Below are 26,786 nucleotides of genomic sequence, written 5' to 3' on the forward strand. Positions count from 1 at the left end.
AGCATTGGAAATAATGAATTTCAAGTTATTTTGGGTTTAGTCAATTAATTAGACTATGCTTTGTTTTGAGGATGCATGCCCATTTTGGAAAAAAAAAAACTTTCAGTCTGCGGGATTTTATTTTCTCTGATGGGATTATTCCAGATTATTTACATCAATCCCGCAGAGGAATGCCGAATTGATTTAGGGTACCTTGGTTCGAATGATTATTGAATTTAAATGATACGACGGAGTGCAACCTAATTATGCAACAAAAGAGAAGAGGTTGTGGTTTCCATTATGTTTACAGAGTTTTACAGTTTGGCATTGCAGGCATTATTAATCAATGCATCAAAACATAATAATAACAAAAGCACATGTTCAGTGTGTATATAAAAGTAAAACAATAACAACGAGGTTAATTATTAACAATGACATGAACGTTATAACGTATACATTAATTGTATATGTGTCTGGTACCATTAACTGTTGAGATGCAATGTAATAACGGGTAGGTTTACAGTTTATAACACTAATTTTCATTTTTTGATTCAGTCCATATTGCATATATGAGATTTTTCCTTTAATGCACGTCTCTAAATAACACTGAAAACGATACAGTGGATATAGGTTCAAATCTTCTGCAAATGTGCATGTAGTGAAGAAACTCAGCATGGAAGAAAGTGTGAATCTAATCACAGGCCATGCAGCTCATCCATACTGCAAATAATGAAATCTCTGGTTCTTGTCCCAGAGCCCTTTGTCTGCAAAACAAGCAGCTCCGTAGTGCCCCCCATAGGAGGAGGGAGACTAGTGCCCAATCCTATCACACCGTGTTTACAAGGTAGATGCGCCCCAGTGGATGAGAGCAGTGAGATCTGTATTGTATTAATAATTCAGACAAAGATCATGTAAAAAGACGCAATTAAATGAGATTTAAATGAAGCCCCTGCTCTGTTCCAGTGAGCTGGCAGAAATCGCTCTGGGGGACGGCTGCTTCTTCCGCTCTCTTATTCCAGACAGCAGGCGCCGCAGAGGAACAGGAGAAGAAAAAAGACACAATAAGGAAGAAAGGAAAAGGTTGCGCAGCATTAGAACAGTGATCTGTACATACTGTGAGGAGAACAGAAGGGTGAAGCCCTTTGGGCAGGCACTGCTCAGGGTAGGGTTATTGATTCAAGCTCTTTTCCTGGGCCTCGTCTCAGAAGAACCCAGTGAATCTGCAAGTCAAACGCTCATTTGTTATACGCATCGTTCACCCCCCCCCCCCCCCCCTCTCTCTCTCTCTGTGAATCGGCACTCCCGCTGCATTTTGTTTTCCATACTGAATCTACTTCCCTTATATTTGTGGACATGACCCCTCACGTGTGAGTTGCCCCCACTGAGTGTTGGGGTGCTGGTGCAGCTGGGCTTCGGGAGATTTTTATCAATACATTTTTTGTCAAAAAAGCAAGTGGAAATGACTTGGGGAGGTCTTCATCCAGGAGTGGATCGATGCTGCTGCTGATATATACGTATTGATAGACTTGATTTACTTTCTTGGTGAGCTCTGACAAACGCACAAATTAGATTGACAGTCTGCCCGAGTGGCTGGTCCAGGGGTGCTCAGACTGTGCCCTGGGTCAAGGCTCAATAGTAGCAGTCACATTAACTGTAGTCTATAAAACATGCATCTGAAAAGTGCAAATGTATCATTCTGAAGTTAACACACAACTCCTTGTGTGTGACGTCCACAGCTCTAACAAGTTGCTATAGCTGGCCGTGGGGGAATTACAGGCCGTGACTCGGAGACTTTGCCGTGCCTTTTGAAGAGGAGATGGCGGCTGAAGCAGGTGGCTGGTGGTTTTACTGGCCAGGGCAGGCGAGTCAGATCTAGAACATGCTGATCAAAAACAAAATCTGTTTAAATGGATTGATGAGAGATGAACTCGAAACTTTTGCTTACGCGTTCTGTTCCACATCCTCTGTGGAGAGTCATTGTCATCTCGCTGCCCTTCTTTCGGTCTCTCTCTCTTTCTTTTTTCTTTTAAGTTTCATTTCGTGTATTCCTCCAATCGGTGTGAACTGAACTGAACTGATACACCAGCAGCCAAGTCCTCCCAAGTCCCCTGCCCTGATGGAGCCACTTCTCGCTGGGATAGGTCCCTCGAAAAACAACGATGGCTAATACGCTTCTGTAACCCTCTTTCTACCCTGTTCGGTATCTGGACCAGCTCTGGTCTTCGCCTGTACCAAGCGCTGTGTTAGTGGGGCACAGAGGGTGCCAGGTGCAGTTACAGTGACAGATCGATCATACACTCATTCCCAATTAAAAGTCTAGGTCACAGTGCCGGTTCTGGGACCCTGGGAAAAAAGACTCAGCACAGCTTTTTTGCAAGTTTGTGTGTAAAACCGTGTTTCACTGTGAGGTGTCCCATAGCCAGCTGTGACTGATGGGTTGAAGTGTGCAGGAGCAGCAGTAGCCAGCCCTGGGATTTGGATTCTACTCCATCCATTCTTGATCATCCCATCCAGCCAGAGCTTTTGTCTCCTCTATTGTTTGTAAATGCCAATCATAGCTTACATAGCCATGGAACTGGAGTTGGAACACAGACCTGAATTGGAATGCTTGGAATAGAATGGAAGATTAAATTACACACACAAAGGCAAACACAGACACACACACACCCTCAGATCCAAGCCTAGGCCCTGTGTGAGTTCTCTGCACCCTCTCTTTAACCTTGGCCGGGGCCAGGCTCCCGCTCCTCCCTCCTGCTCTGCACAGATGTGAGACGCGCAGTAAACAGGTCAGAGCAAGGTGGGGGAGCCGGGGGTGGGGATGGTAAGACAGGCTCTGCTCTGCAGCTTGATTGGCCAGTCACTGTTGCCATGTCCTCATTCCAGGCAACACTGAGGATCCTCTTGCACTTGTTTTCTTCAACTTGCCCCCACAAGCCATAGAAAAGTTGCCCATGCTAAGGTAAGGGTGCAGTTTTTCCCCCCTGTGCTTCAACAATGCGCCGGGGGAAAACGGCGAGATGGCTTTGCCTGGGCCTGTGTGGGTTGGTATCAATCTGTAAGGTTGATTTTCAGTTTTTTCTTCTATTTCAGATGTATGAATACCCTATTTTATTTTTATTTATTTATTTATTTACACTCTGTAATGTGGCGACAGATTGGGTTGACATTACCACAGAAAAACCACCCTCTACACTGTCAGTTTATAACGGCACGTTCTCTTCAGACTTTTACATTGGCTCCAGAAATAAACGGACTGCATATTACAGTACGGCCTTATGGGTTCCTCCCTCAAACCACCGCCAATGTTTGATTTTCATTTTACAAAGTGTTAATCCCTGACACCCACTTGGTAGGCCTGTGTGTTTTGAGAAAACAGTCAAAGGACACACCCACATGTACCCACTTCCCAGTCTGTCAGCAGCATGAAAAAATCCCTCTGACTCGGACAGCCTGTTCGATTACGGAGACACGTGATGTTTGTACACAAATACACAACCTGCTGGGACCGTGATACTCGGCCCTCGGTGACTCAGGAAGCAAACTAGCCATCTGCGTTCCCCAAAGCAGCCACAGTCGTGTAAAATGCATGGTTCCACATACTGGAGTGCTATACATGTGTGTTTAAACAGTCTGCTAGGAAATATTTGTGCTGTCAGCAGCGTGGTGGCGGTTGGCTGATCGACTAGAAAGAAAGAGGAAGAAAGGAAGAAAGCTTATTTTATAGCAGAACTGATTGTATTACCAGTGACTTGCAATTGCCAGGTGGGTTTAACTTTCGGTTTAATTCAGGTCAGGATTCCTCACTGCTGTGCTGAGCGTCTCCTTCTGTTCTCCTCCTTCAGGGACACTTAACCTTGTTGGGCAGCGGCCTGTGGCCCCCTTTCGCTCCGTTGTTCTGCGGTGCGTGTCGTGTCAGGGGATGTCGGTTTAATGTGATGTGAGAGCGTTGTCTCGCTCCGTTGGTATCAATGTCAACCTTTGTTGGCATAACAGACACAGCCAGAATCTCACGGCAACTTCTGTTTAGCTTTTTAACAGTGTAATTGGCATATAAATGCAGAGATTGATATTTTTCCGCTTGTAATGTGCACTGAAATACAGAACGGTTCCACTTTTTCAAATGATTTTCTGCAGTGGCTGGTGATTTTTTTTTTTTTTTTTCCTCAATGCACTCACTTCATAATTGTGTGAAGCTCGAATTTTGTATCTGCTTCAATAATGGCCCTGACTCACAGTTTGGGGAAAAATGCCCACATATTTTCCATCTCTCTGTTGTCAACCATCTTGAGGGATTTCAGATTATTGCATATCCCAGACTCTTCTCTGTAACGGCAGACTGAAAGACAAAAAAGACAGAGAAAGAGTGGAAGAATGAATTTAATATTGCATCTCTTCCCCACCCCCAGCAGGCTCTTGTGTGTCTGCAGATGCCAATCTCCTCAGTCGTTGTCAGTTTGTGGTCGTGAGGCAGTTCAGGGCTGTGACACGAAAAAATAAAATAAAATGAATGATTTGGGTTTCCTCAGTGCTGGGGGTGTGCAGCAGCAGCAGTTTTTCACAGTATGCACAGCACAGAGCCGTGCCGAGCATGCACAGGGGCTGTGTCTTCTTTGCAGGATGCTAACCGTCTCTCTCTCCATCCCTCACTGTGTCTCTCCTCCCTCTCTCTCACTGTTCTTCATTCTGGGTTTCTCTCTCTCTCTAGTCTCGGTCAGAAATGGGGCAGAGGACTTCTTAGAAACATGTAGGGCTTCCGACTACAAACCTGCAGGGTGCATCAGTGCAGTGTGGTTTCTATAGACCAGCATTGTCATGGGCTGTGTGAAACCTGAAGCACTTCCTTGTCACGCTTTTTTAAGTTTTGGTATCAGACTCTGGTTCTACATTGCTTTTCTGTGAGCGTTCAAGCTGCACATTGTCTTACCACCTTTTGGCAGCTCCTTGAGACCGTTAACACACTGAGACCATTTGCTCCTCTATACTTCTTATACACGGTTGTTTGTCTAGATGTTTTTTTCACTGTGGTATTGTTACCTTCATAATATTGACACTCAAAAAAAGTGTCTGCTAAACCAAGCCGCCGTGCATAAAAGCGACTGGGAGAATAATTGTTCCATAAAAAAACGAAATTAAACTGATGCAAGAAGTCGGGTCTTCTCAAACCATTTCATTGCAGTTTTTTTTCTTTCATTTAGCGCCACGGTAGCTTATTTAGTGTGTGTGTGGACAGGTTTTTCCTGTTCAGCTGTCACTCTTGTTTTACATCCTTTCTGCTCCACTTTGTTATGTGGCTGCGCACTGTGTATTGCGCTCTGGATGAAAGATAGTTGAATTGGAGGTGAGATGAAAGGGGGTGAATATCAATGTGGAGGTGCTTCTTAAAGGGTCCCCTCCGAGAACAGCACAGGTGGGTGGAAGTGCTCGATGTTGGGTAGCTCTCACTGGATGGTTGAGATGTGGTCAAATTGCTGCTGGTCTTTGGTTTTCCATTCCATACATCCATTACTTGGTCGAAACTCACATAGTTAACTTTTGAGGCTTCTCACGATTCCTTGGGTCATATATGCGTTGTGTAAACCCTCCCATCTCATTTACTTAGTTCTCTGTAAGCTCCCAAATATGATGCTGTAAAGACTGTCTGTAAAGAGAGCAGAGGGACTCGCTGTACACTGTCAGCTCTTATTACCTGGACGTTTGTGTGTGGTTTCTCTGTCTTCACCTCTTTCCCCAGAAAACCTAGCTTGATACACGCCTCCCCCCTTCCCCAACACATACACACACACAACAGACACGCACACGCTCGCCCGCATCCCTGCATGTGGTTTTTCTTTTGATATTCAATATCCTGTCAGGTATTCTGTTCTTCTTTTTCTTTTTTTCTTTTTTGGTCTGTGCATCCTGTTTACAAAATCGTACAGCCTCCATGCTGCTCCCCGGGCAAAAAGTGGGCAGGGTGTTTGATCAGCTCACCCCCACAAGCTCTGGACATCCGTGCCGAAGCCCACTGTCCGTATTAACAGATCTGACATCGGGGGTGGGGGGGGGATAAATAGCTTAATCCCCTGCCTCATCTGTGACCCACTCAATCCTCCCCACCCCTCCCCTCCTCCCCCTTTCTGCACAATGTCCTACTTCATCACATCACAAACCCGCTCAGCCACGGCACGCTCTCTGTCTCTGTCTCCCTCTCTCTGTCTCTGTTCTCTTTTTCTCCCTCTGTCTTCATATCCCTGTTTCTCTCCATCCCCAGTCTCCCTCTCTTTTCATGGCTCTGTCTTCCTGTCCCCATCTCCATCAGCCCCTCACTCTCTGTCTCCCTCTCCTTTTCTCTTTTTCTGTCTTCATATCCCTGTTTCTCCCCGTTCCCAATCTCTCACTGTCTCTCTCTCTCTTCCTGTCCCCATCTCCATCTCTGCCCCTCACTCACTGTCTCTCCATCTCCGTCTCTTGATCTTTTTCTCGCTTCCTCTTTTTTTTTTTTTCTGTCTCTCTCTCTCCCTGTCCCCATCGCCACGCCTCTGTGTCTTACTCATGTTTTGTGCAAGTGATACATGATTATGTTTTGGTATGTTTAGTGACTCGTATGAACTGTGTACAGAGCCGTGTCAGAACTGTAGGGTTAAAAAGTGTGCCTGTTTTTCTGTTTTGTTCTTGGAGGTTTTGCTCTGTCTAGGATAGGCTGGCGCTTTGGAAAGTGAGTTCCTCTGTGTGTGTGTGTGTGAGGGCTGTCTGGCTGTGTCTCTGTGGCTCTCATACTGTGCTCAGCATGTGTCTGCTGTGTGTCCCACGGAGATGTCAGCGTACAGCACAGCGGGGCGGCTTTGCGGTCTCCACTGGCCTTGCTGTTCTCTGCAAAACAGCCTCCAGTCATGGAGCAGCATGCGCAGGAGACACAACAAAATTGCTCTCCTTTGCTCTTGTCCTCTTCTGTTATTCTAGTTGTATTATTTATTTTTTATTTTATTTTGCTTTTTAATACCGCTATGTCTTTAGCCCTTAGGAATCCAGCTTGACATTTGTTTCACATACAGAGGTCTGACAAGTTAGGATAATATGTTTTTGTAAATCTTGCTGAATATCTGGGATATACAGACTGGTGACAAATTAAAGGAAAAACCAACATAAGGTGTTGGGCCACAACGAGCCGCCAGAACAGCTTCAATGCTCTTGGCACAGATTCTAGAGTCTCTGGACTCTACTGGAGGGATGAACACCATTCTTCCAAAAGACATTCCCTCATTTGGTGTTTTGATGATGGTGGTGGAGTGCGCTGTCTAACATGTCGGCCCAAAATCTCCCATAGGAGTTAAATTGTGTTGAGATCTGGTAACTGCGAAGGCTGTAGCATATAATTCACATCATTTTCATACTCATCAAACCATCCAGTGCCCCTCGTGCCCTGTGGATGGGGGCATTGTCATCCTGGAAGAGACCACTCCCATCAGGATAGAAATGTTTCACCATAGGATAAAGGTGTAATGATTTGCAGTGACCCTTCCCTCTAAGGGGACAAGTGGTCCCAAACCATGCCAGGAAGATGCCCCCCACAGCATAACAGAGCCTCCGGACCCCCTCACTGTAGGGGTCAAGCACTTAGGCCTGTCCCATTCTCCTGGTGTCGCCACACATGCACTTACCCACTTGTTGAGAAAACTAGCCAGTTGAGCAGTCTTTGTGACTGAAGCTCCTGCAATTTGTGCTCCAAAAATGACCCCTCTTTCAAAGTCTCTTGGATCCTTTCCTCTTGCCATCTTGATCCAAAATTGAGGCCAGCTGGCCCTGCTCAGCATTTTTATACATGCCACAGAGCATGATAGGAAGTTAATTGTATCATGCAGTACACCTCTTTGGAGGCATCTGCATTTGTTATGATCCTCCACTCATTTATTCAGGTTTTTCCTTTAATTTGTCAACCGTCTGTATATGGATATCATACTGGGTTCTTAAGGTTTTTTTATTATTATTATTCCTCTATTTTCTGTTACCGTTTATTTTCATGTTTTATATTTTATATATATTTTTAGATTCTCTTCATCTTTGTCTTTCTTTCTCTTTAATACCAACCCCACATGTCTGCTATCCTCGGTCCCTCACCGTGCCGGGCTGCTCTGACCTTTCCATGCCCTTCTCTGGTCGTGGCCCCGCTGTGGCTGTGCCAGGGCAGTGCCGGTGTCCTCCATGCACAACACTGCCGCCATTCCTCCTCTCTCTCCCTCCAGGCATCCCCCAGCCCCTCATAATTGCTCACTGCAGGGACCCGACTCGCTCTAGACTTTTATGAGGCCAGAAAATGTGAATCAGATACTTAAAGCAGCTCAGATCACCGCCAGCCCCCTCTCTCACAGCGGTGGTGGTTGTCTGTTTGTTTTTTGTTTACTCAAGTCTTTGGGTTTATGACTGACCTGAGGGATGGATGCTGTGGTTGACATTTAACAAATTGACCCCCCCACCCTATTATTAAATCCATGCTGTTGTTATTTGTCTACTCCAAGTATTGTAAGCTGTGTTGACTCCTTGTCCTCACTTGTACCCAGTGTGATATTTATGAAGGATCTTGGCCCAGCTGTAGACTCACGCAGCTTGTGTAAACTATAAACTAGCCACGGCACTGCAACGAATGAGTGTTCAATAAGCTAAAAAGAGGCATCACTGACAGATGGGAGGAATTCAACGGCCAGTATTGATTCCTCTTAATAAATTAGCGAACAACCTCTCTCTCAATGACACGCAACTGTTCCTGATATTTGCCACTTTTGTGTGAATGAAATACAGCCATTCCTGGATGATTACTACAATGAATCATCTAACCCTGAGGCTGCAAAATAGTATTGTTATTGTCAAAATGTAATAATTGGTGAAAAAAAAAATGTTTTCCCATTTGGCTACATGAGAGTTGTTCTCAATTGCTGCTAAGGTTGCCAAAGCTAGCTCAGTGTGTCTGGCAGTCAATCGAAATTGTCGGTTTGGAGGTAAGGAGCGGGGCGCAGGATCGAGGTTCTGGCTGTTTTCCGCTTCATGGATTTGGGCAGTCAATATCCGCCCGTCCCACCGATCGAAGGCCTGTGCACTTCATTCCTGGGAAACGTCGATACTCTGCACTACAGTTAATAGGATGCTGGAGCACCAAAAAAAAAAAAAAACACAACTATAATTGCTTGCGTCTCCGTGACTGACAGGGCAACCATTTTCACTCACTGGTCAGCTGGGGGCTAGGGAGTATGTTACTGCACGGACACAAAAGCCCAGATGAACAAACAGCCCGATCCTGTAGGGGTTCACACTTTCACAGATGCACAAACACTGAAAGATTGACTTCGGACTGAACTGTATTCTTAAGACGTGTGTAAAAAAAAAAAAGTACAGTGTAATAGTTCATAAGGAATAACCTCTTTGTTTGGTAATGATTTAGCGTGCCGGACAAGAGGGAGAGATAGACCATAAGGCTTCCTTTTTGGCCTCAGGGTATTTACAGGGCAGCAGTTAACACCAGGGGCCATGATACTGAAATGTGTTCAACTGAAGGATTTCGGCTGCGTAATCTGTGTTCCAGTCTCCCTCTCCCATCAATAGCTACAGTGTCTGACATTAATCCAGCCATGACTTAGAGGTATAATAAGCCTAACTGCTGAAATCCCCCTAACAAACAAGAAGGGCCCATAAATCATTAGGCAGCCTTATCATTTTTGCCAAAGATTTGATATCCCGGGCCGGAGAGAGCTGCAGTTTTGTTCCCCCTTCAGATCCTGAGAAATCCAATACAGCGTTGCAAGGGCTGACAGGGACTACCATCTCAGACGGGGGGGTTTCTATGAGTAGCTGCAGCTTGTGTCTTTGGGAGCAGAGCTGGTGTTGGGGTGGGGAGCCCCAGGACAGTGTCCAGTTGACCCTGTTTTCCTCAGCCCGGGGAATTGTGGAAAAGTCACAGATGAAAATATCATATTTTTATACTGTGTACTGAAAACATATAGGGCTGCTTTTGTGGACCCAAATTATGTTATTTTAGGTAGAGTAGTCTTAGACTAGGTATGTGAAACCAGCCAAAACAATTCCAAGCAGAGTCTAATTACAGAACAACTAAACTTAAATAGTACTACAACATAAGAACATAAGAAAGTTTACAAATGAGAGGACCCATCGTGCTCGTTTGGTGTCCATTAATAACTAAGTGATCCAAGGATCCTATACAGTCTATTTTTGAGTTTTCAGCTTCAACCACATTGCTGGGGAGTTTGTTCCAGATTGTAACAACTCTCTGTGTGAAAAATAATTAATATTAATAACTAATAAAAAATGACAACGATCTGAAACTGTCGTCCCTATTTAAAGAGAAGCTGTTTCTTCTCTGTCGGACCATCTGGGCACGTGCAGGTCTGCTCTCTCTCTCCTTAGAAACGTTTTATCACCTGGGGCTCTGGTCCCCTTTCTGTGGATTACCAGTTCAGAGGGTTAGAGGACCTTGATAAGAGGTTGTGGAGGGAACGGTCCTGTTCATGTGCGGGGAGGGAGGCTGTGGAGGGAACAGCTCCCCAACACTGTTTTGCGTGTACACACTCAGATCAGCAGTAAGTAATTTGACAGTAGATTACCACAATGGAGAGAGCAAAAGAATGCTGTTAGTGCCAACCCACGCTCCCCACCCGCCTCTGCCCACCTCCCCTGTCTGCCCCCTTGTCCTCCCTGGTCCCCTGCCTGTCCCTGAGTAACAGCGGCTGAGATTTTCAGTGAGGACAGGATTAGTGCTGTACTCAGCATGATTGTCAAGAGGGCGAAAAATAAGAAGTTGCTTGCGGCGTGATTCTTTTACAGCCTTGGTGATGTAACCTAAGCACTTTTGTGCTTCATACAGGTTCAGAAAGTGGATATGAGATGCACCCACAGACCAGAAATTGTCCCTTGATTTATCACCTATATCACCTTGACCGTGCATTGCTTGTTTTGGTTGTGGTTGGCACTCTCTCTCTCTCTCTCCCCCCCTTTGTCTCTCTCAGCTATCTCATCACTTCTTCTCCTGTCCCCCCCTTCCTGCTTCCCTGTTTCTCTCCTTCTCTTCATCCCTCTCACTTCTTTGCTCCGCCTCTCCATCCCTCCTTCTTTCCTGGGTTCCCTCCCCCTCTCCCCTTCTCCCTCTTCCCCTCTCTCTCCTCCTTTTTCACCCTCCCTGCCTCGGCCTGACTTTTTACAGTACAGTACCTTTACAGCATCCCAGTGTCGGCTCCTTTCACTTACAGTCCTGTTGCTAAGGCGATGTCTGTCAGGGGCCACCAATGGCTTTCACCGGCTGTTGCTTGTGCTTATTTCTAATTGGCTGCAGGCCACTCGGCGAGCTTCCCACAGTTAATGGGTGATTGAGGGGGAGGGGGCTGTTCTGTTCTCGGCAGGAAATAGTAACCCCCCTACCACCCCCTAACACAGAGACCCCATGTAGAGTCTGAGTGTCTTCTAGTGTTTTTTTTTTCCTTTCTTTCTCACCATTAATATTTAATTAAACTTAAAAATACATGAAAATACAGACCCAAAGCAGCCTGTCACATCTGCCAATTCCCCAGCCATCCAGAGAAATAAGACTTTTGTCACGACACAAAAAATTAAGGGCTCTATCTATTTTCCCGGGGAAAAGAGGGAAAACATAAAGGGTAGCACAGACAGAATAGGGGTTAGGTCATAAAGAGAGTAGTGCTTGTGATAGGAGGGTCTCTTCTCTCTTATTGCAGTCTCCTTATTTATTTGCAGATTGTTTTTTTTTTGATAGCTTGGAATAATAAAAAGGTAGTATAGTATGGTAAGTGTGCTTTTACAGTTTTTCTGTGTGACTGTCTTCTCATTTCTGATGCAGTTACTCTTCAGTTCAGAACAAACTAATGACAAAAAAAAAAAAAGATTGTGAAAAGGGCGATTGGAAGGAAGTTTGTGGGGGAAGTGTTTCAGTGTCACACAGGGATCTGAATCCCACTAGGGAAGTACTAAAGAAGAGAGCCTTCAACAGTGGTCCTGGAGATATGCACGGTCTAAATACCTCACAGTTATTTACCTGACTTAATTATTGTCGTAGTCAAGATTACCGTGTACTGGCCACTAGCTGTTAGTGGGCTCTGCGGGACCTAGAGTGCACCACTGAAATGGTTCCCATCGCCACTTCCTCCTTTCTCAATTCGTGACCAACTCCTGAAAGGGTTAATCAGGATTAAGAATAACCTCCCAAACCTAAGCACCTAAGCCTAAAACCTAAGAATTGCACTCTGCAGATGTTCTGGCGAAAACAGAAACGGTAAACAAATGCCACAACAGGAAGAAAGAGCAACATTTTCATTAGAAACCCATACCACCCGACAAACCACAGGTTATGGAAAGAGCAGCCTTCTGTCTAAAGCAGAACTGGAAACCCAATCTGGGTTTGCCTTGAAATGGCAATGACTTGTGCCTGGTTGTTAGGATGATTTCTCATCTGTACAGCTACCAGTCTCCTCTGGCCTCCTGAGGGTGCGCCTGCGCCGGGCCCCTGCTCCGCGCTGCAGCGATTGCTGTGCTAAAGCTCTCCCAGATGTGCAGGCGTGGCAGTCCAGGTGTTTTGATGTCATTTTCAAGGATTTTTATTTTTTGTGCTCCTTTGAACATCTGGCTTCAGCCTTCCCAGCCCCAGGAGCTGTAACAAACTACTACCCTGTGAAGGATATATTAATGTATTTACTGCTGTTGTAAAAGCTTTACAGAATGGCACTCTCTTTCATCTAGCTGTGAATTGTGGTCTTTCAACAGCAGGACAAATTGCCAGTTCACTCTTTCCAGGTTTGCGTGGGCTGTGGTCTGAACCGTGCAGTGTTGTTCAGTGAATCTATCACACTCGCCTGCACTGCGGATGAAATTAATACTATTGATTTTTTTTCCTAGTTTTTTGTCGAAAATATGGCCTTGATGCTGGCCTTCTATTGTTTGTCACGTCGATCTGTTTGTGTGCTTAATGGCGCGGATAGTTCTCATCAGCAACGCACTCTGAAAAGGCTTCAATCTTCACCAGGCTGAAAATCGGGAGGCGGCGGGACGGCGAATACCACCGTTTTTGTCTCAAAGGACAAAACGTGGTGCTCAGTTTTTGCCTTTGAAATGCAAGTAGATCTCCGCTACACCTGCAGGCTTCAAAGCGGTACTTTATCTTCTCCGCATTTCCTGTTATTTATTTTTTGCTTTATTTCGTAACTAACCCTGCGGGTTTAGCATATCTTTCATTCTCTCTCTCTCCTCTTTTCTCTCTTGCTTCCTCCTTTTGTTTTTTTGCACCCTACTGAGCAACTTACTCCGGAAAGAGGCGCATTGTGAAAAAACGCTTTTGATTGCGAGAGGGGTAACCAAATTAATGGTGCACCCAGCTTTGGAAAATCTAAATTACTGTGGAGAGAGCTTAACCGGTCCAGTTAAACCAATTCACAATTCAATGAACCAGTTGGAATGAAAAACAGAATACACTATGACCCTCCTGGACCAGGATATGGCCTCTGTCTCAGTAGGAACTCATGCCAAGGGTTTGACATATACCGGACTTCCCAGTCCACTTCAATGCAGGGCCCCAGTGCAGCTCTTTAATGGTATGCAGGCTCAGATAGTTTCCTTCCCCTGCTGCTAGTGACACATGTGGGCCGTGTCCAAATGAGCAATTTTTCCTGGCAAATTGGTGCCATCTGCCAGGGCATGGTGCATCCTGGATCCTCTGTCTGGGCACCCAGCAAAGCCCCCCCACCCCTATGGTGGTGGGCGTGGCTCCCCAGGCATCACATTACGCCCACACTGCAATCTCTCCACAGAGCAGCAGCTGCACGACACGGGCCCGATAGAGAGAGCGAGAGAGAGAGAGAGATAAAGCCCAGAGGTTTAATTCCTCCAACTGCCCTGCCTGTTATCTGGGTCTTCTGGCCGTTCGAGGGAGAGTGATGGGATTTTTAACGGATTAGAAAATGCTGTAGAAGGAGCTGTGATAAGAGTGCCAGCAAGATGCACATTTTTCCCTTTTGTGGGGAGAGATATGATTGATTAATTTTACTCTTAACATATTTTATACAGTATATGTATATTTATTTTAATGTAGTCAAATATGTCTAACTTCTGGGTCTTGTTTGCACTTAAAGGATACAGAACAGCTCTTTAATGTATGTGAAAGTTAGTTAATGACACAAGCATTTAATAATTGATGTCTAAATAATAGACTATTCACTATTCACTTTGATGCTAAGTGAGTATCATTCTATCCCGGAGCCTTTTTCATTGATGTCATATTTCTCAGGTGTTGATGTTTCTGTGGGCACCAGTCTTTGGACCTGATGTGTTTGTCTGTGGTAGTGGTCACTGACCACCTGCACTCTGCCTAGTAGTATTACAGAGGGTAGCTTTTTCCCTGAGTGTTTTCAGCCGTGGTATGGTTAGTGGCATGGTTGCACGAATTAATGAAAGAATGAAATGAAATTAACAAAACAAAACGATGAGTTCATTTTGAGTGAGCTACTCATTCTAGATTCCCCTGGATGGAGGAGCTGACGGCGGTATTTTGAAGTCCCTGCACTGCGGTGCTGGCTTGCGTATCGTGCCTTGTTCGGGGAGGTTATCTGTTGTTGCGTCTGCTCAGATTTATTTCCCACGCTTGCCAGGACCAACCCGGTCAGCAAAAAGCAATGCTTGTGGAAGGACGCCTCGTGCCTGCGTGTGAGGAGTCTGCCACAGGGAAGTAGAACAGAGACGCGCTGTGTGGTGAGGCCCAGCCAGTGCAACACCATCATATCCCCACCACCTCCGCCTCAGTGGGGTCTTTGCGGAAACCTCTTTAGCCGAACGCAGAGCATAAACAAGGAGCAAAGCAATCTTGCGTTGGTAGTGTGAGTGTATTCTTAGGCCCCAACCCTGTTGCTTTTCTTCCCATATAGGACGAAGACTTGTTCAAACCCTCCCTTGTAGCTGCAGGAGCACGTGAAGCCAGTAACGCGAAAAAGAATTGAAGAGTAGTTTTTATCCTCTTCCTGTCATGGGAAATGTAATCTAAATACTCATTCTAAGCCAGAGGGGGCGGAGGGTACTGGACTCCGTTCGATGTGGGGCTGATCAATGAGACCGTCTGATTTAGTGGCTGCGGTGCTGGGAGACGAATGGGTGTGAAGTAAATGGGAATAAAGCGCAGAGCTATTCTTTTGGTTTGGGGGGGCTTACAGAGTTTATCCCAGATCAGACGCCAAACGCCAAGACTCAGCGCTTTCACACATCAGGATCTATCTCGGTGTAAATAGCTTTAGCCAGGCGGGTACATTCTGGACTCTGGACTCTATTCAGAACAATCTTCCGATCCTTCGCAGTGTGAAAGAAAAGAAAATTACAAGCAAACTAAACGGAAAAGTAAGCTGCACTGACGCCGCTTCACAGACAATCACGATCCACCCTTCTGTATTGTAATTAAACACCATAGGCCGTATTAATAAAACATTAACCTGACAGCGTTTTTTCCTGAAATGTAAATTGAATGCTTCGTCTTTGCCTTGAGGCGCATTGGGTGTGTGACGATCATTTTTTATGAGGTGGTGAATTGGACAGGACGTTCAAGTTGTAAAGATATATAGGTCAGTGTGTGGTTTGGGACGCAGTACTTATATTGAAAAATGTACAAGGTATGTGTGTGTGCTTGTAAAATTCTCAGACACACTGCATGGGTTGTGTGCATGTGTGTATGTATTTCTGTGGGTATGTGTGTTTATGCATGTGTGATTGTGTGTGTTGAGGAATGTCTCAAGTGTGCTCTGCCTGCCTGTGCCGTCCCCGCGGCCGGGCTGTGCGTCCGCCTCCAACGCGCTCACCGGGCCGCGCTGCCATCTCTCTCTCCGTCTCTGTGTCTCTGGGCGCTATGCAGACAGACGTGCCCAGTGAATATTTCATGCTCTGTTTCAGGACACCACTGAGGAGCAGACCCGGCCGTGGCAGATGGCTCAGTAGTAAACACCCCCCAACACCCTCCCAGAAAGAGCAACAGGGAAGGTGAGGCCAGTGAGACCCTCGGGAGAGCATGACTGCAGTGAATTTATCTTTTACTTTCAGATCCGCTTTGCACCGTGCTCAGAGTGTCCAGCTCGGCACAATAGCACATGTAGCGTGTAACTTGTGTGCAGTTAAGTAATGGTGCTGTGAACTCACTCTGCCAGCTCTCCCAAGTCATTTGACTCTCCCTCTACTTTCTCTGTCCGTTACTTCACCAGACAGGGGCTGATTCAATGCTGTACCAGGATTATAAAACAGGTTTGTGGATGTAGTGTAAACACCAGAGGCAAATGAAATGTAAATGTGTACAGTTACCATGTAGGGAGTTTTAAAATGGAGTGAGCAGTGGTTTTAAAGGACATTATTTCTGCTTTGGTTTTGAAAATCAAAACGCGCTTTCCACGGCTTCAATAACAGCTTCTTTATCAAGCTCGACCTGTTTGAATGGTTTCTTTCGTTCAGCTAAAACATTTTTGACACAATATTAAGCAATTTCCTAAGTTGAAGTGTGACTTCAGTTTGGCTGACCTACTTTTTTTAAAGTTTGGTTATCATTGGAACATCTTAGTAGTAGTTTTTATTATTAAAATGTCTTCCCACGTTGCCATTTTTTGACAGGGCCAAGTGCATATTTTTCAATCACTGTGGTAAAAAATACTCCTTCTCTCAATATATGAATATGACAGGTTTTTACTTTCTTAGAATAAGCACTTTCACTGTGCTTATTATTAAAATAATGACGTAACAAATTAGGACATGAATGTTGGTATGGATTGAAAATAATAATTCTCCCCCTAAATAAAGTCTTAAAGCAAAAATATACCAGAGAGAATGTTAGTTTTAAATACTTTCAACCTCAAGGCAGCAGCTGTGCCTCCTTCACAGTGAGAAAGGTGACGCAATTTATTTATTTATTATATATTTATTTTTCCTGTATGTGGTCAGGAATCTGAAGATCTTTACTGCCTGCAGACCGGGCTGTCCGAGTTAAGGGATTTGGCGGGGGGACAGTACCCACTGGCACGCTGTTGATTCAGGCAGGTTCCCAGACCCCTTTGCGAGATCAGCTGTCTGCCATCCAGTGATATTCTCTCGGCATTCCAGAGGACCCATTCCGTTGGCAGTGGATGGATGCCAGTTTCTCGGGGGGTGCGGGGTTTTGCTGTCTTGCCTCTTCTCCCAGTGCCAGGCTGTGCCCCACCGTTATTGGCATCTCTCGCTTGCCCTGGCGCATTCCCTGCCAGGTTACATCATCGCATCCCCCCTCCTCCCATTGCTCGGTGATTGGAGCAGGCTGGCGTGCGTGTCTGTGCTGGGTTAACAATGTGCCCAGCAGCTCCCTGACCCCGCCGTGCTCACACTGGCTCTCTGTTACCGGTTCTCGCCACAGACTGGACTCCCGGACCCTGTTCCTCCAGCAATAATGTCACTGCAACACTGCGTTCATTCAGGCTCTCTTCCTTCTGTGTTTCTCTTCTTTGTGTCTCCTGCTCCCTCCCTCCCTCTCTCTGTATCTCTCTTTTTAATCTCTCTCTCTCATTCTCTGTCTTTCCATCTCCCACTTTCTCTTGCGGCCCCTTTGCATTAGGAGAGCAAACTTTTGTTGTTGCATAAAGAGGTGGATTGAGTTTACTTTTCTTTTTCTTTCCACCAGCACGCTTATTTTATTTACATACATTTCAAAAGCCAATGCAGCCAATCAGCACCTATAATTAAGCTGCCAGTCGGACTGTGCTTGTGTTAGCATGATGCTCTTGGATATTCTGTTTCGTAGCATTCAGCTCGTGTCCTGACCTTGGCGGGGCGGGTGGGAAAACAACTGGTGATTAAAAGACCCCTGTTTGGCCTTTCGCTGCGTCCAACTACCCTGGCCAATGCCCCATATATACCTTCCCATAAAACCTGCATGGATTGTATTGTTTTTGGAAATGAATGGCAAACTGCGCTGGGGTTTTAACACTAAAGAATATTGCCAACCAGTGTGGGATATATAAGCAAATTGCACGCAGTCCGTCGGTGAGAAGGAGGCTGACGGTTAATGCAGATCTGTGGTTTGATACAGTGTGATAGGTTCCTTCCTGTTTGTGCCATTGTTCTTCAGTTACTTCTGTAGTATGTATTTGTTTCCATTCAGCTGCTCTTTCTAAGTGCTGACCTGAAGGCGGGGGTCATGTACTTGAGCGCTTCAGATGTAGTTTTTCTATTTTTCCATTTCGTTGTCTACTTTTCTGCGCTGCACCGGGGGCCTGTCTTGTTATCACAACAAGCGCACCTCAAAAGGAGTCGTCCAGTTTTCGGGCGAGACCCTGTCTTTTGCCTGTGTTCGCAAAACTCTTGACACTTTGCTGTGCCATGGTTGCTCAATGTTTTGCAATTTTCTGCCTAGTCTCAACAATTCGTTTACTGTGATTTCACTATTTTAGTACGGACTAAGATGATGTTGCTTTTCATCACAGCAAGATATGTTAATTGCTGAGCTCAGCTACTCCATCTGGGTTTCCAAACCGGTAAAAACCAACAGAACAACACAGCCACCCGGTACAAAGTGTGGCATTCTGACGGCTATGTGCCGAGGTGACGGTTGCAGTAATCTTGCAGGACACTGGAAAAAAAACGAACGTTCCCTGCCAGTTCCCCACACCGGATTAGCGCTCCCGTCCCAGAGCAGCATTCTAGAAAGCGGCTGGTCGATATGCATAACAAAAGCAGCGTGATGGCACCCTTGGTTAATTACAATGTGAGAAGAGCAATTTGTTCTTTCTCAAACTGTTACATAAGGATGCACAGAAAGTTCACAGTGGGAGCTGAGCAAGGGAGGGGCGAGGGGGTTAGTCAAGTGACTGGTACAGAACCAGGGCTTTATTATCCTTTCGCCACCCCCCCACGTGGAAATTATTAATTAGTGTACCAGCACTGTGCTGGACAGTTCTCTCTCTCTCTCATACTCTTACACAGACACGCACTGCATTGTGATTGTAACCTCCTGGCTCCTATCTATAACTTATGTAGCGGTGTTATAAAACATTTAAAACAAACATACAGATGTTTTGTGACTTGATTTGGGACTTTTCCATTAGAATAAAATGCACATTGCGATTCAAATAATATTATTATTATTATTATTATTATTATTATTATTATTATTATTATTTTTTTTTTTTTTTTTAATTCAAGTTAATTTAACTATAGAGATAAACCTATCATAGTCTGTCATCTTGCATTTTTGTCATGTGTTGAAAGAAAACGGGAATACTGTCTCCCAGGATACTGAAGGGCCATTGGCTGTGTTTTGTTTCAGAGCATGGCCCTGATTGGCTGGCGGATCCAGATGTGCCAGAGAAGTAGCAGCAGCAGCAGCAGCAGCCGTGTAGGCGGAGTCCAGTTGTGAGATGCTGTCAGGCAGCTGGCGCAAGAATGCAGCACCCTCGCCGGCCAAGGGGGGCAGCGTTGTGCTGGAGGCGCAGTATGACTACTCGTACCGGGGGGCGGACGGGCGACAGGTGTCGATGTGCGAGGGCGAGCGCTTCGTTCTCTTGCGCAAAGCCAATGCCGACTGGTGGCAGGTGCGCCGCCTGAGCGCCCCCCCCAAGGCCAAGCCCATCTACGTGCCGGCCACCTACGTCACCGAAGTAAAGCCCAGCATTCGTCTGGTCCCCCGCACCTCCCTCACACCCTGCACACAGACGCAGTGTACAGGTGAGACACAGCCAGCGCAAGGCACCCATCCACTGAGCTGATAGAGTCGATTTCAGATCAGGAAAAACAAACTCCTAATTAAGCCTGTTTTGGGGGATTTGTAACCTTTCCTCACAGGGATCATCTTGAAATATCTTGAAATATCCAGTTGGTTTATATACAGGACTCTTGGAAATGGACTCGAATAGACCACACCAAACCTGTCGTTCTGTCATACAGCTCTTTGTTCTGTTTCTCTCCCTTTGCAGTGAGCTCCAAAGTCTTCTGCCGCTCCATGGAAGACCTGAACTCCAACAGTTCCTTTCGAGGAGGGGTCGGGTCTGGGGCCCGCTTCCCCACACTGCCCCTCGCCGGACCCCCTTCCTCTGGACATTTCCTGGCTCCCCCCGGCCCCTCAGCTGCCGTACCCATGGCCCGAAGCAAGAGCTCCAGCATGCTGCCCCAGAACCCCTACCAGGAGTCGGGCGAGGAGGACGGGGGCAGCCCAGCCAGACACCCCCAAATCAAGTCTTACAGCCAGGGGGACATCGTGGAGGCCCCTCGCAGACACAGCCACATGCAGGTACAGTATGTTTGGCCCAGCAGTTGATTTTTACACCAGTTCCTCTCATTTGGCACCCACTGCCATTTTAATGTGAGCAGGATTTAAATTGCATTAAAAACATATACATACCCTAATATTACAAAAAAAAAATGTAAATCAAGGTGGGCTGTTTAAAATTACACCTCTCCCCTGATGTAACTCTCACCATGTTAAAGGTGAAACCGCGTTATATCAAACTTGTGTTGGACTTGAGCATTTCCTCTATTGATAGTCAGAAAATAATTTAGAACAGGTGTATACAGTAAACAAATCTGTTCTACAGTGCTTAAATTGTATCTCCTTTCTATAATTACAACAATTATTTTATAAGCTTACTTAAAAATGTATTAACAACACTGGTACAAAACACTGCTAAATGCAACCATATGAGTTTGGTTTAATCAACTGTTTGCTTAGCATGTAATGCAGAAGAAAATGCAAAATTCACATACAATATCAGAAAATGCTGTTAATTACACATCCTTACAAATTGTTAGCAATTATCAGCCAACTATGTTATATGTAGATTAAGTAATATGAACTGTTAACTATTAAATAGTTTGAAAACATTTTGCAGATCTGAGTTTTTACTTATAGAAAAGGTAAACTAATCAACGGATTTAAACTGTCAACATCATAACTTTTATTAAGACTTTGCAGACAAGACTGTTTTATGCAATGGAGATCGGAGTGAAATTAAAAAAAAATTGTAAATGCAGTCAGCTTTGTGTTTCGACTTTGGAAACCATTCTTGCTTTACCGCGATATATCCGAGTTTGCATTATATCATATTGCGTTATACCGAGGTAGAGGTGTATAATGTAAATCATCACACAGCGGAAAGGGAATGTTTTGGTATTCCTGTCAGGACTGGAGTTGATCAATACGGTGGCAAAGAGCCCGAATACAAACCCGTAAAAAAAACATTGATGTTGATGCTTTTCTTAAAAAATCTAATCTTAAAGTTGAAGGGTTAAGCCCTCTTTGTCACCCCCCTGGCCTTGTGTGCTGTCTGGCTGCAGTGTGCGATGCCATGTGAGAGTGGGGGCCAGTCTTTTTTCTCCCTGATTACATCTCTTTTTTTTGTCAACGTCACACTGTGGATAGAGGTGGCAGGCGGCTTTTTTTTTTCCTGTGAGGGAATCTGGCAGGGAGTTTTTTAATTTTATTTTGGCTGGAGTGAACTGGAATGAGCGGGGGGGGTGGATTTTGTGCGGAACGTGGCTGGGTGGGAAGTTGTGTGGGGACTTGTAGGCCACGCTGTCTCCCCCCTGCCCCGATGCTGCGCCGCGGCCCCTCTCCTGCTCCCCGCAGCCCACTAAGCTTTAAAGCGGGGATTAGGATTGCATTCAGGTCACAAGCTCCTGTTTGCACAAACCTGCAACAATGTGTGCTGCGTTCCCAGTGCCGGGGCTGGGCGCGAGGGGGCTACTCTATCCCTTTTGCTCTCTCTCTCTCTCTCTCTCTCTCTCTCTCTTGCTCTTTCTCTCCAGACCTGCCTGCTTGCCTGCCTCACAGGACCAGTGGATTATCCAAAGTGACAGCACATTTTCTCTCTCTCTCTCTCTCTCTCTATTTTTATGCCATTAATGCCTTTGAAACAGGTGAGATTGGGCCCAGCCCTGGTATTTTCAAACTAAGGATGTGTTGCTCTTATCTGCTCAAAGGAAATAGTGAAATAACTGTAGGAGTCCTGCCATTGGACCCAAACCTCAAAAAGAGCACTCAGAGAGGGGAAAAAATCCCCAGAAATCCCCAGACAAGCATCTAGGAGGAAGAGGCCGAATGATTAAACATTAAAAATAAAGAATGCTAACGCAGTGAAAGGGATGCAGTGTCCCCGGCCTTTCAGTTAGGAGATGGTAGCGGTTTCTGAAAAGAGCCGAGTGCAGAGTTTATTATCATCAAACCCACAGAGCTTCCTCTCTCGACACAGGCGTGTCAGCCCTGCGCCCGGCTCGCCCGCACCAGGGAGCACTCCGCACACCTTCTGCTCCCTCGGCACGGGGCACACACCGGTCCAGGATTGGTGGACACCAGATTCCCAAATCGGCGTGACCCCAGATCCTTTTTTTTTTTATTTTAAACTTAAAAAAAAAAAAAAAGTGACCCAGCGCATGACTGTTACAAAATGTACAGCGGTTTAACCCAAAATATAGGCCACGACATGATGCAATCAGCCATCCCAGGAAGACATGACACAGTACGGGAACCCCCGCACTCACAAGCATGATCTAGGATTATTTCTACCTGCAGGTTTCTAATGATTTTCAAATGTGAAACAGCTGTGGCTTTCAGGATACCTATAAAACCATGGATGACTTTAAAACTCCAGCTGTTTTAAAAGCTGGCGACAATTAAATGCAGGTATAATTAAACAGATTAGTGGTGCCTTCAGAGGCTTAATTAAGCAATCAAGAGCTAGTGTGTGCAGGAGCCTGGCATGAAGGAAACATCCGCTTTATATTGGGGATGATTTGTCTCTTGAAAAATAACAATAGACCCATTTTGTTCCCCTTCAATTATATTATTTTTAGTCATTAAATCACACGAGGTGTTAACATGCAGAAGACCCTGGGGTATCGCAGTAGGAATGTGGGAGAGCTGTTTTTAATCTTGGGCTCACAATCCCGTAATATTTTAATGAGCCTCTGGTTTTATCAGTCTGTGCTCCATGTAAATAAGATCCAGATGTAGTTAAGCAAGGCTATGGTTTAACTAGAGTGTCTCTCTGTGCCTGTCTTTGTGATATCACAGCCAGGGGTGGCCAGTAGGATCAGGGTGGCTTAGCTGTGCTCTTCTGGCCGGCTCTGTTGGTTTGGGAGGCTGGGTTGTGCTGCCCTCCCGTGGCCGCTGCCAGAAGTGGGTGCCTGCTGTCCAGTGTGCTGGGGCAGAAGCAACAACCGGGTCACTCGCTCTCATTAGCGAAATGACTGTGTTATGTAAAGCAGATAAGGGTTGCATTAACCTCCACATTCGTAGCAAAACAAACAGACAAACACAAAAAGCTTTCTGTCTCTAAGCCAGCAGCTTGACTCCCGGCCTGCTATTGGTAAACAAAGAGGATTTTTCAGTTTTGTATTTTTTCATCTATATATTTTTGTTATTTCGCCAGGACATCCTGCTTCCTCTCACAGACTTGTTATCAATTGTATGTTTGTCGTTAGTCACTTTTTCTACCAACTCAACTCTCAACTCCTTGGCTAGAGTTGCACCTCACAGATTTATTGGATCATGTTTTCGATAGGCTGTACTATTCACTGCCTGCACTTTACTTGTAATATTGTTCTGCCCATTTTTGTGTTACATTAAATTATTTGTCATTTAGCACACACTTACATTTATACAGCTGGGCATTTTTACTGGAGCTCAAGGGTACAACCACCCAGGATTTGAACCTACAACCTTCCAGTTATGAGTCTAGAGCCCTAACCTGCACTCCACAGTGTTGATTTGTGTTGTTCATTGAGAATAAGAGTAAGCAGTTTAATGTCTGTGTGTGTGTGTGTGTTTGTGTGTGTGTGTGCGTTCACATTTGAATGTGTGGGTTTGTCTGTGAGGTAATGGAATTCTGTACAGGCGATTAATTCTGGCCACTCTGGGAAAATAACACCATTATAATCTCATAAAGCTCATAACTCCCACTGAGAAAGCATGTAAATCATCTTTTGTGTTTAATAGTGTGTCTGTGTTTGTGTTCCTGCGTGTGTGTGCTTTGTGTGTGTGTGTATGTGTGTCTTGTATGTAATCCTCTGTCACTCTGTTTCCCAGATGGTGGCGCAGTCCTACATCCCCCGCCAGTCTCTGCTGGAGTCTCCACTCTACAGCAACCTGGAGGAGGTGAAGCGGCGCCAGGCGGAGCCTCCCAGCCCAACCCAGCGGCCCCTGCAGCTGCTGGACCTGTGGGAGCAGCACCTAGACCCCACCTCGGGCCGCTGCTTCTACGTCAACAGCGTGACACGGGAGCGCTCCTGGAAACCCCCCCGTCGCGCCCGGGAGCGCACGCCCAGCCGGGTGAGGCCTGCCGCCACACACACACACACACACACAACACCACCGCCACACATCTTCATCCTAGGCTACACACTACTTCCCAAGAGGAAACCTGGAGAGGTTTGTGGTGTGCAAATTGTGGGCCCTGTGTGAGGCCTGGGCAGACTGAGGGAGCGGACAGGCCTGTGCTGTGAAGCGCTTGGGTCAGATCTGGTAGAAGGTGTTGTGTTATGAGTTCTGCAGCATTATGGGACTATGGACCCTGAGCATCAAAGCAGAAGGAATTCATAGCGGGTTGTTATTGTTATTATTATTATTATTATTATGATTATTATTAATTAATTGAGGCACACTTCAATCTCCAAGTACACAAGTTCCTCTTTTCCATCTGGTAATCCCCCCATAGTCTTTTATATACATATATGTACATTAAAAACAAAAAGTGTTGCTTTTACCCAACTCTCACTTCTGCCTCTCCTCCACCACCCTCCCCCCCCCCCAACACCGAGCAATGCACTGGCATGGAGAGACCCTGTTGCGATTAGGGAAGCACATGTGGACAGTCCTTCAATAGCAAACCCTCCCCCAAACACGTTTTCTGTCTTCGCTTTCCAGAACAGTCAGCACCCTTTGTCTAAAGCGTTATGGACCCCCTCCACCCCGTGTCCTCCCCTGGCAGAACATGTCTTCCACAGCCTCGTTCAGAGGGGTTTCATTTGCGCCGCTGAGATTAACCTCTTGGGGAAACGGCCCCAGAAGAATCACACGCGGGATTACCCTAAAGACGGGATAATCAGCTAATAGGATATAAAATAATGAGAATATTGGTATTTTTCAAGCTGGGAGACTGTAAAACTGGCGAGGGGCAGCTTTCAACACATGAGCAAGTTTCTCAATCACTGCCCTCTGTGCCACCTTCCCTGAACTGTTTTTCTCTCTCACCATCAACATCAACAGCCTTCTCCCTCTCTCCCTCCCTCTGTCAATGGGGCTTTACAAGTCATCCAGAGTTAAGTCTCACCACTTTATATAGTCCTGTTTCACTGTCTATTAACTTCCTGTCATCACAGTCAGAGCTGCTGTCGCCCTTTACTCTCTCTAGCACTCGCTGCCACTTCCTCAATCTGGCGTTTATAGTTTCACCTTTTTCGTTTATGTGTCTCCGAATGAGGAAGTGAACGATGCCCTTTCCAACACTCCAGCAGGGAAATAGAACATATAAATATATTTTATATAATATATATGTGTGTATTTGTAATGAATTAAAGTCAGTCGAAACATCTTATAAAGGGGAGATTTGTGAATGTTTATTTTTTTCTCAGGAAATCTAAAAATCTCAGAGGGTTGCATCGATCAGTCTGGACCTCTGTGAGAGAGTGGACTTGTGGTATTATCAATTGATCATATTGTACCTCGTAGTAGCATCGTAATAATAGGATGGTAATCTGCAAGTTGTTTAAGTGCAGGTCCTCAGCACTGGCACTGGATTGTGGCTCTGATTGCAGAAAACAAGAGAGTACTAATCAACACCACGAGGTCGTTGACCGATTAGAGCAGTGGTCATGGAAGATAATCAGTACCCATCATGCCCTGGGGTGACGATTGGTATGCTAAACATTTCCCAGCCTGCCGTGCAGTCAAATCTGGATAGGAAGTTATTAATTTGATACTGTTCACCTGCAGGTACCTTCCACAGACACACAGATGGAAACATCCACAGATTCCTATATTTCTGATTGTCTCCTTGTCTTCTGCCCTCTCTCCCTCTCTCTCTCTCTCCTTCCCTCTCTCTCATTGCAGGCTAGTCCACTTCAAGGAGGAACATTCCCACGAGACTCAAACCACCTTTCGCCTCCAAATCAGGATTCTGGCAATGGCAGCATTTATAAGGTGTGTGTGTGTTTGTGTGTGCTTTTTTATTATTATTGCAGACGTCATCTTGCACAGTGAATTTGAAACCTATACAAAATATTAAAAAATGGTATATAACCATCACCATCAGACTGTATTACACTGCTGGATGAAGGCCTCCCCAAGATGTTTCCACCTTTTACGTGGTCATCTTCTTGGTCTTTTTTTATCTCTTGGGACCCATTCAATAGCTTCCTTCATCCATCTTTGAGTTGTTCTTGCAATGTGTCTTGCCATCTTAACATTTTCACTCTTTCAATATTGTCACATATTTTGTTTTGTTCTCGGATCCATTTGTTTCTTGTTCTTTCTCTCGTTATTCCAAGCCTACGTCTTTTCATTACTGCTTTGCATCATCCGCAGTTTCTGTAACATGTTTGCATTAAATGACCAAGTTACAAAGCCATGAGTGAGCACTGGTAGTATGCATCGATCAAATACTTTCCTCTTCAGACAAGTGGGTAGATTTTCTATCAGTCTAACTAACATCATACAATCCTTTCTCATTTGATGGCAAAGATTTTGTGCGAAAGCTAAACGTTTTTTATGCAAAATGAGGGGACTAACTGTGTCTTTATCTGTCTGTCTGTCTATGACTTCACTGCATAAACCGTTCAAGGTTAAA

The 26,786-nt window shown here is 45.5% G+C and overlaps 1 protein-coding gene across 3 annotated transcripts in view; it reads left to right on the top strand.

Moving 5' to 3' along the window:
* Positions 1-26,786, top strand: part of arhgap9 (Rho GTPase activating protein 9) — a 45,076-nt gene that overhangs the window by 1,511 nt on the left and 16,779 nt on the right. For 2 of the 3 annotated variants that reach the window (XM_066708406.1, XM_066708408.1), the window contains exons 2-6: positions 15,892-15,978; positions 19,277-19,674; positions 19,923-20,236; positions 24,029-24,271; positions 26,051-26,140. In XM_066708406.1, coding sequence (XP_066564503.1) covers positions 19,368-19,674; positions 19,923-20,236; positions 24,029-24,271; positions 26,051-26,140 — 954 coding nt within the window. In that variant the 5' untranslated portion in view covers positions 15,892-15,978; positions 19,277-19,367. The remainder of the gene's footprint in view (positions 1-15,891; positions 15,979-19,276; positions 19,675-19,922; positions 20,237-24,028; positions 24,272-26,050; positions 26,141-26,786) is intronic. The other variant, XM_066708407.1, reaches the window with a different exon arrangement.

The sequence above is a fragment of the Amia ocellicauda genome, chromosome 7 (assembly GCF_036373705.1).
Source record: "Amia ocellicauda isolate fAmiCal2 chromosome 7, fAmiCal2.hap1, whole genome shotgun sequence".
NCBI classification, from domain to species: domain Eukaryota; kingdom Metazoa; phylum Chordata; class Actinopteri; order Amiiformes; family Amiidae; genus Amia; species Amia ocellicauda.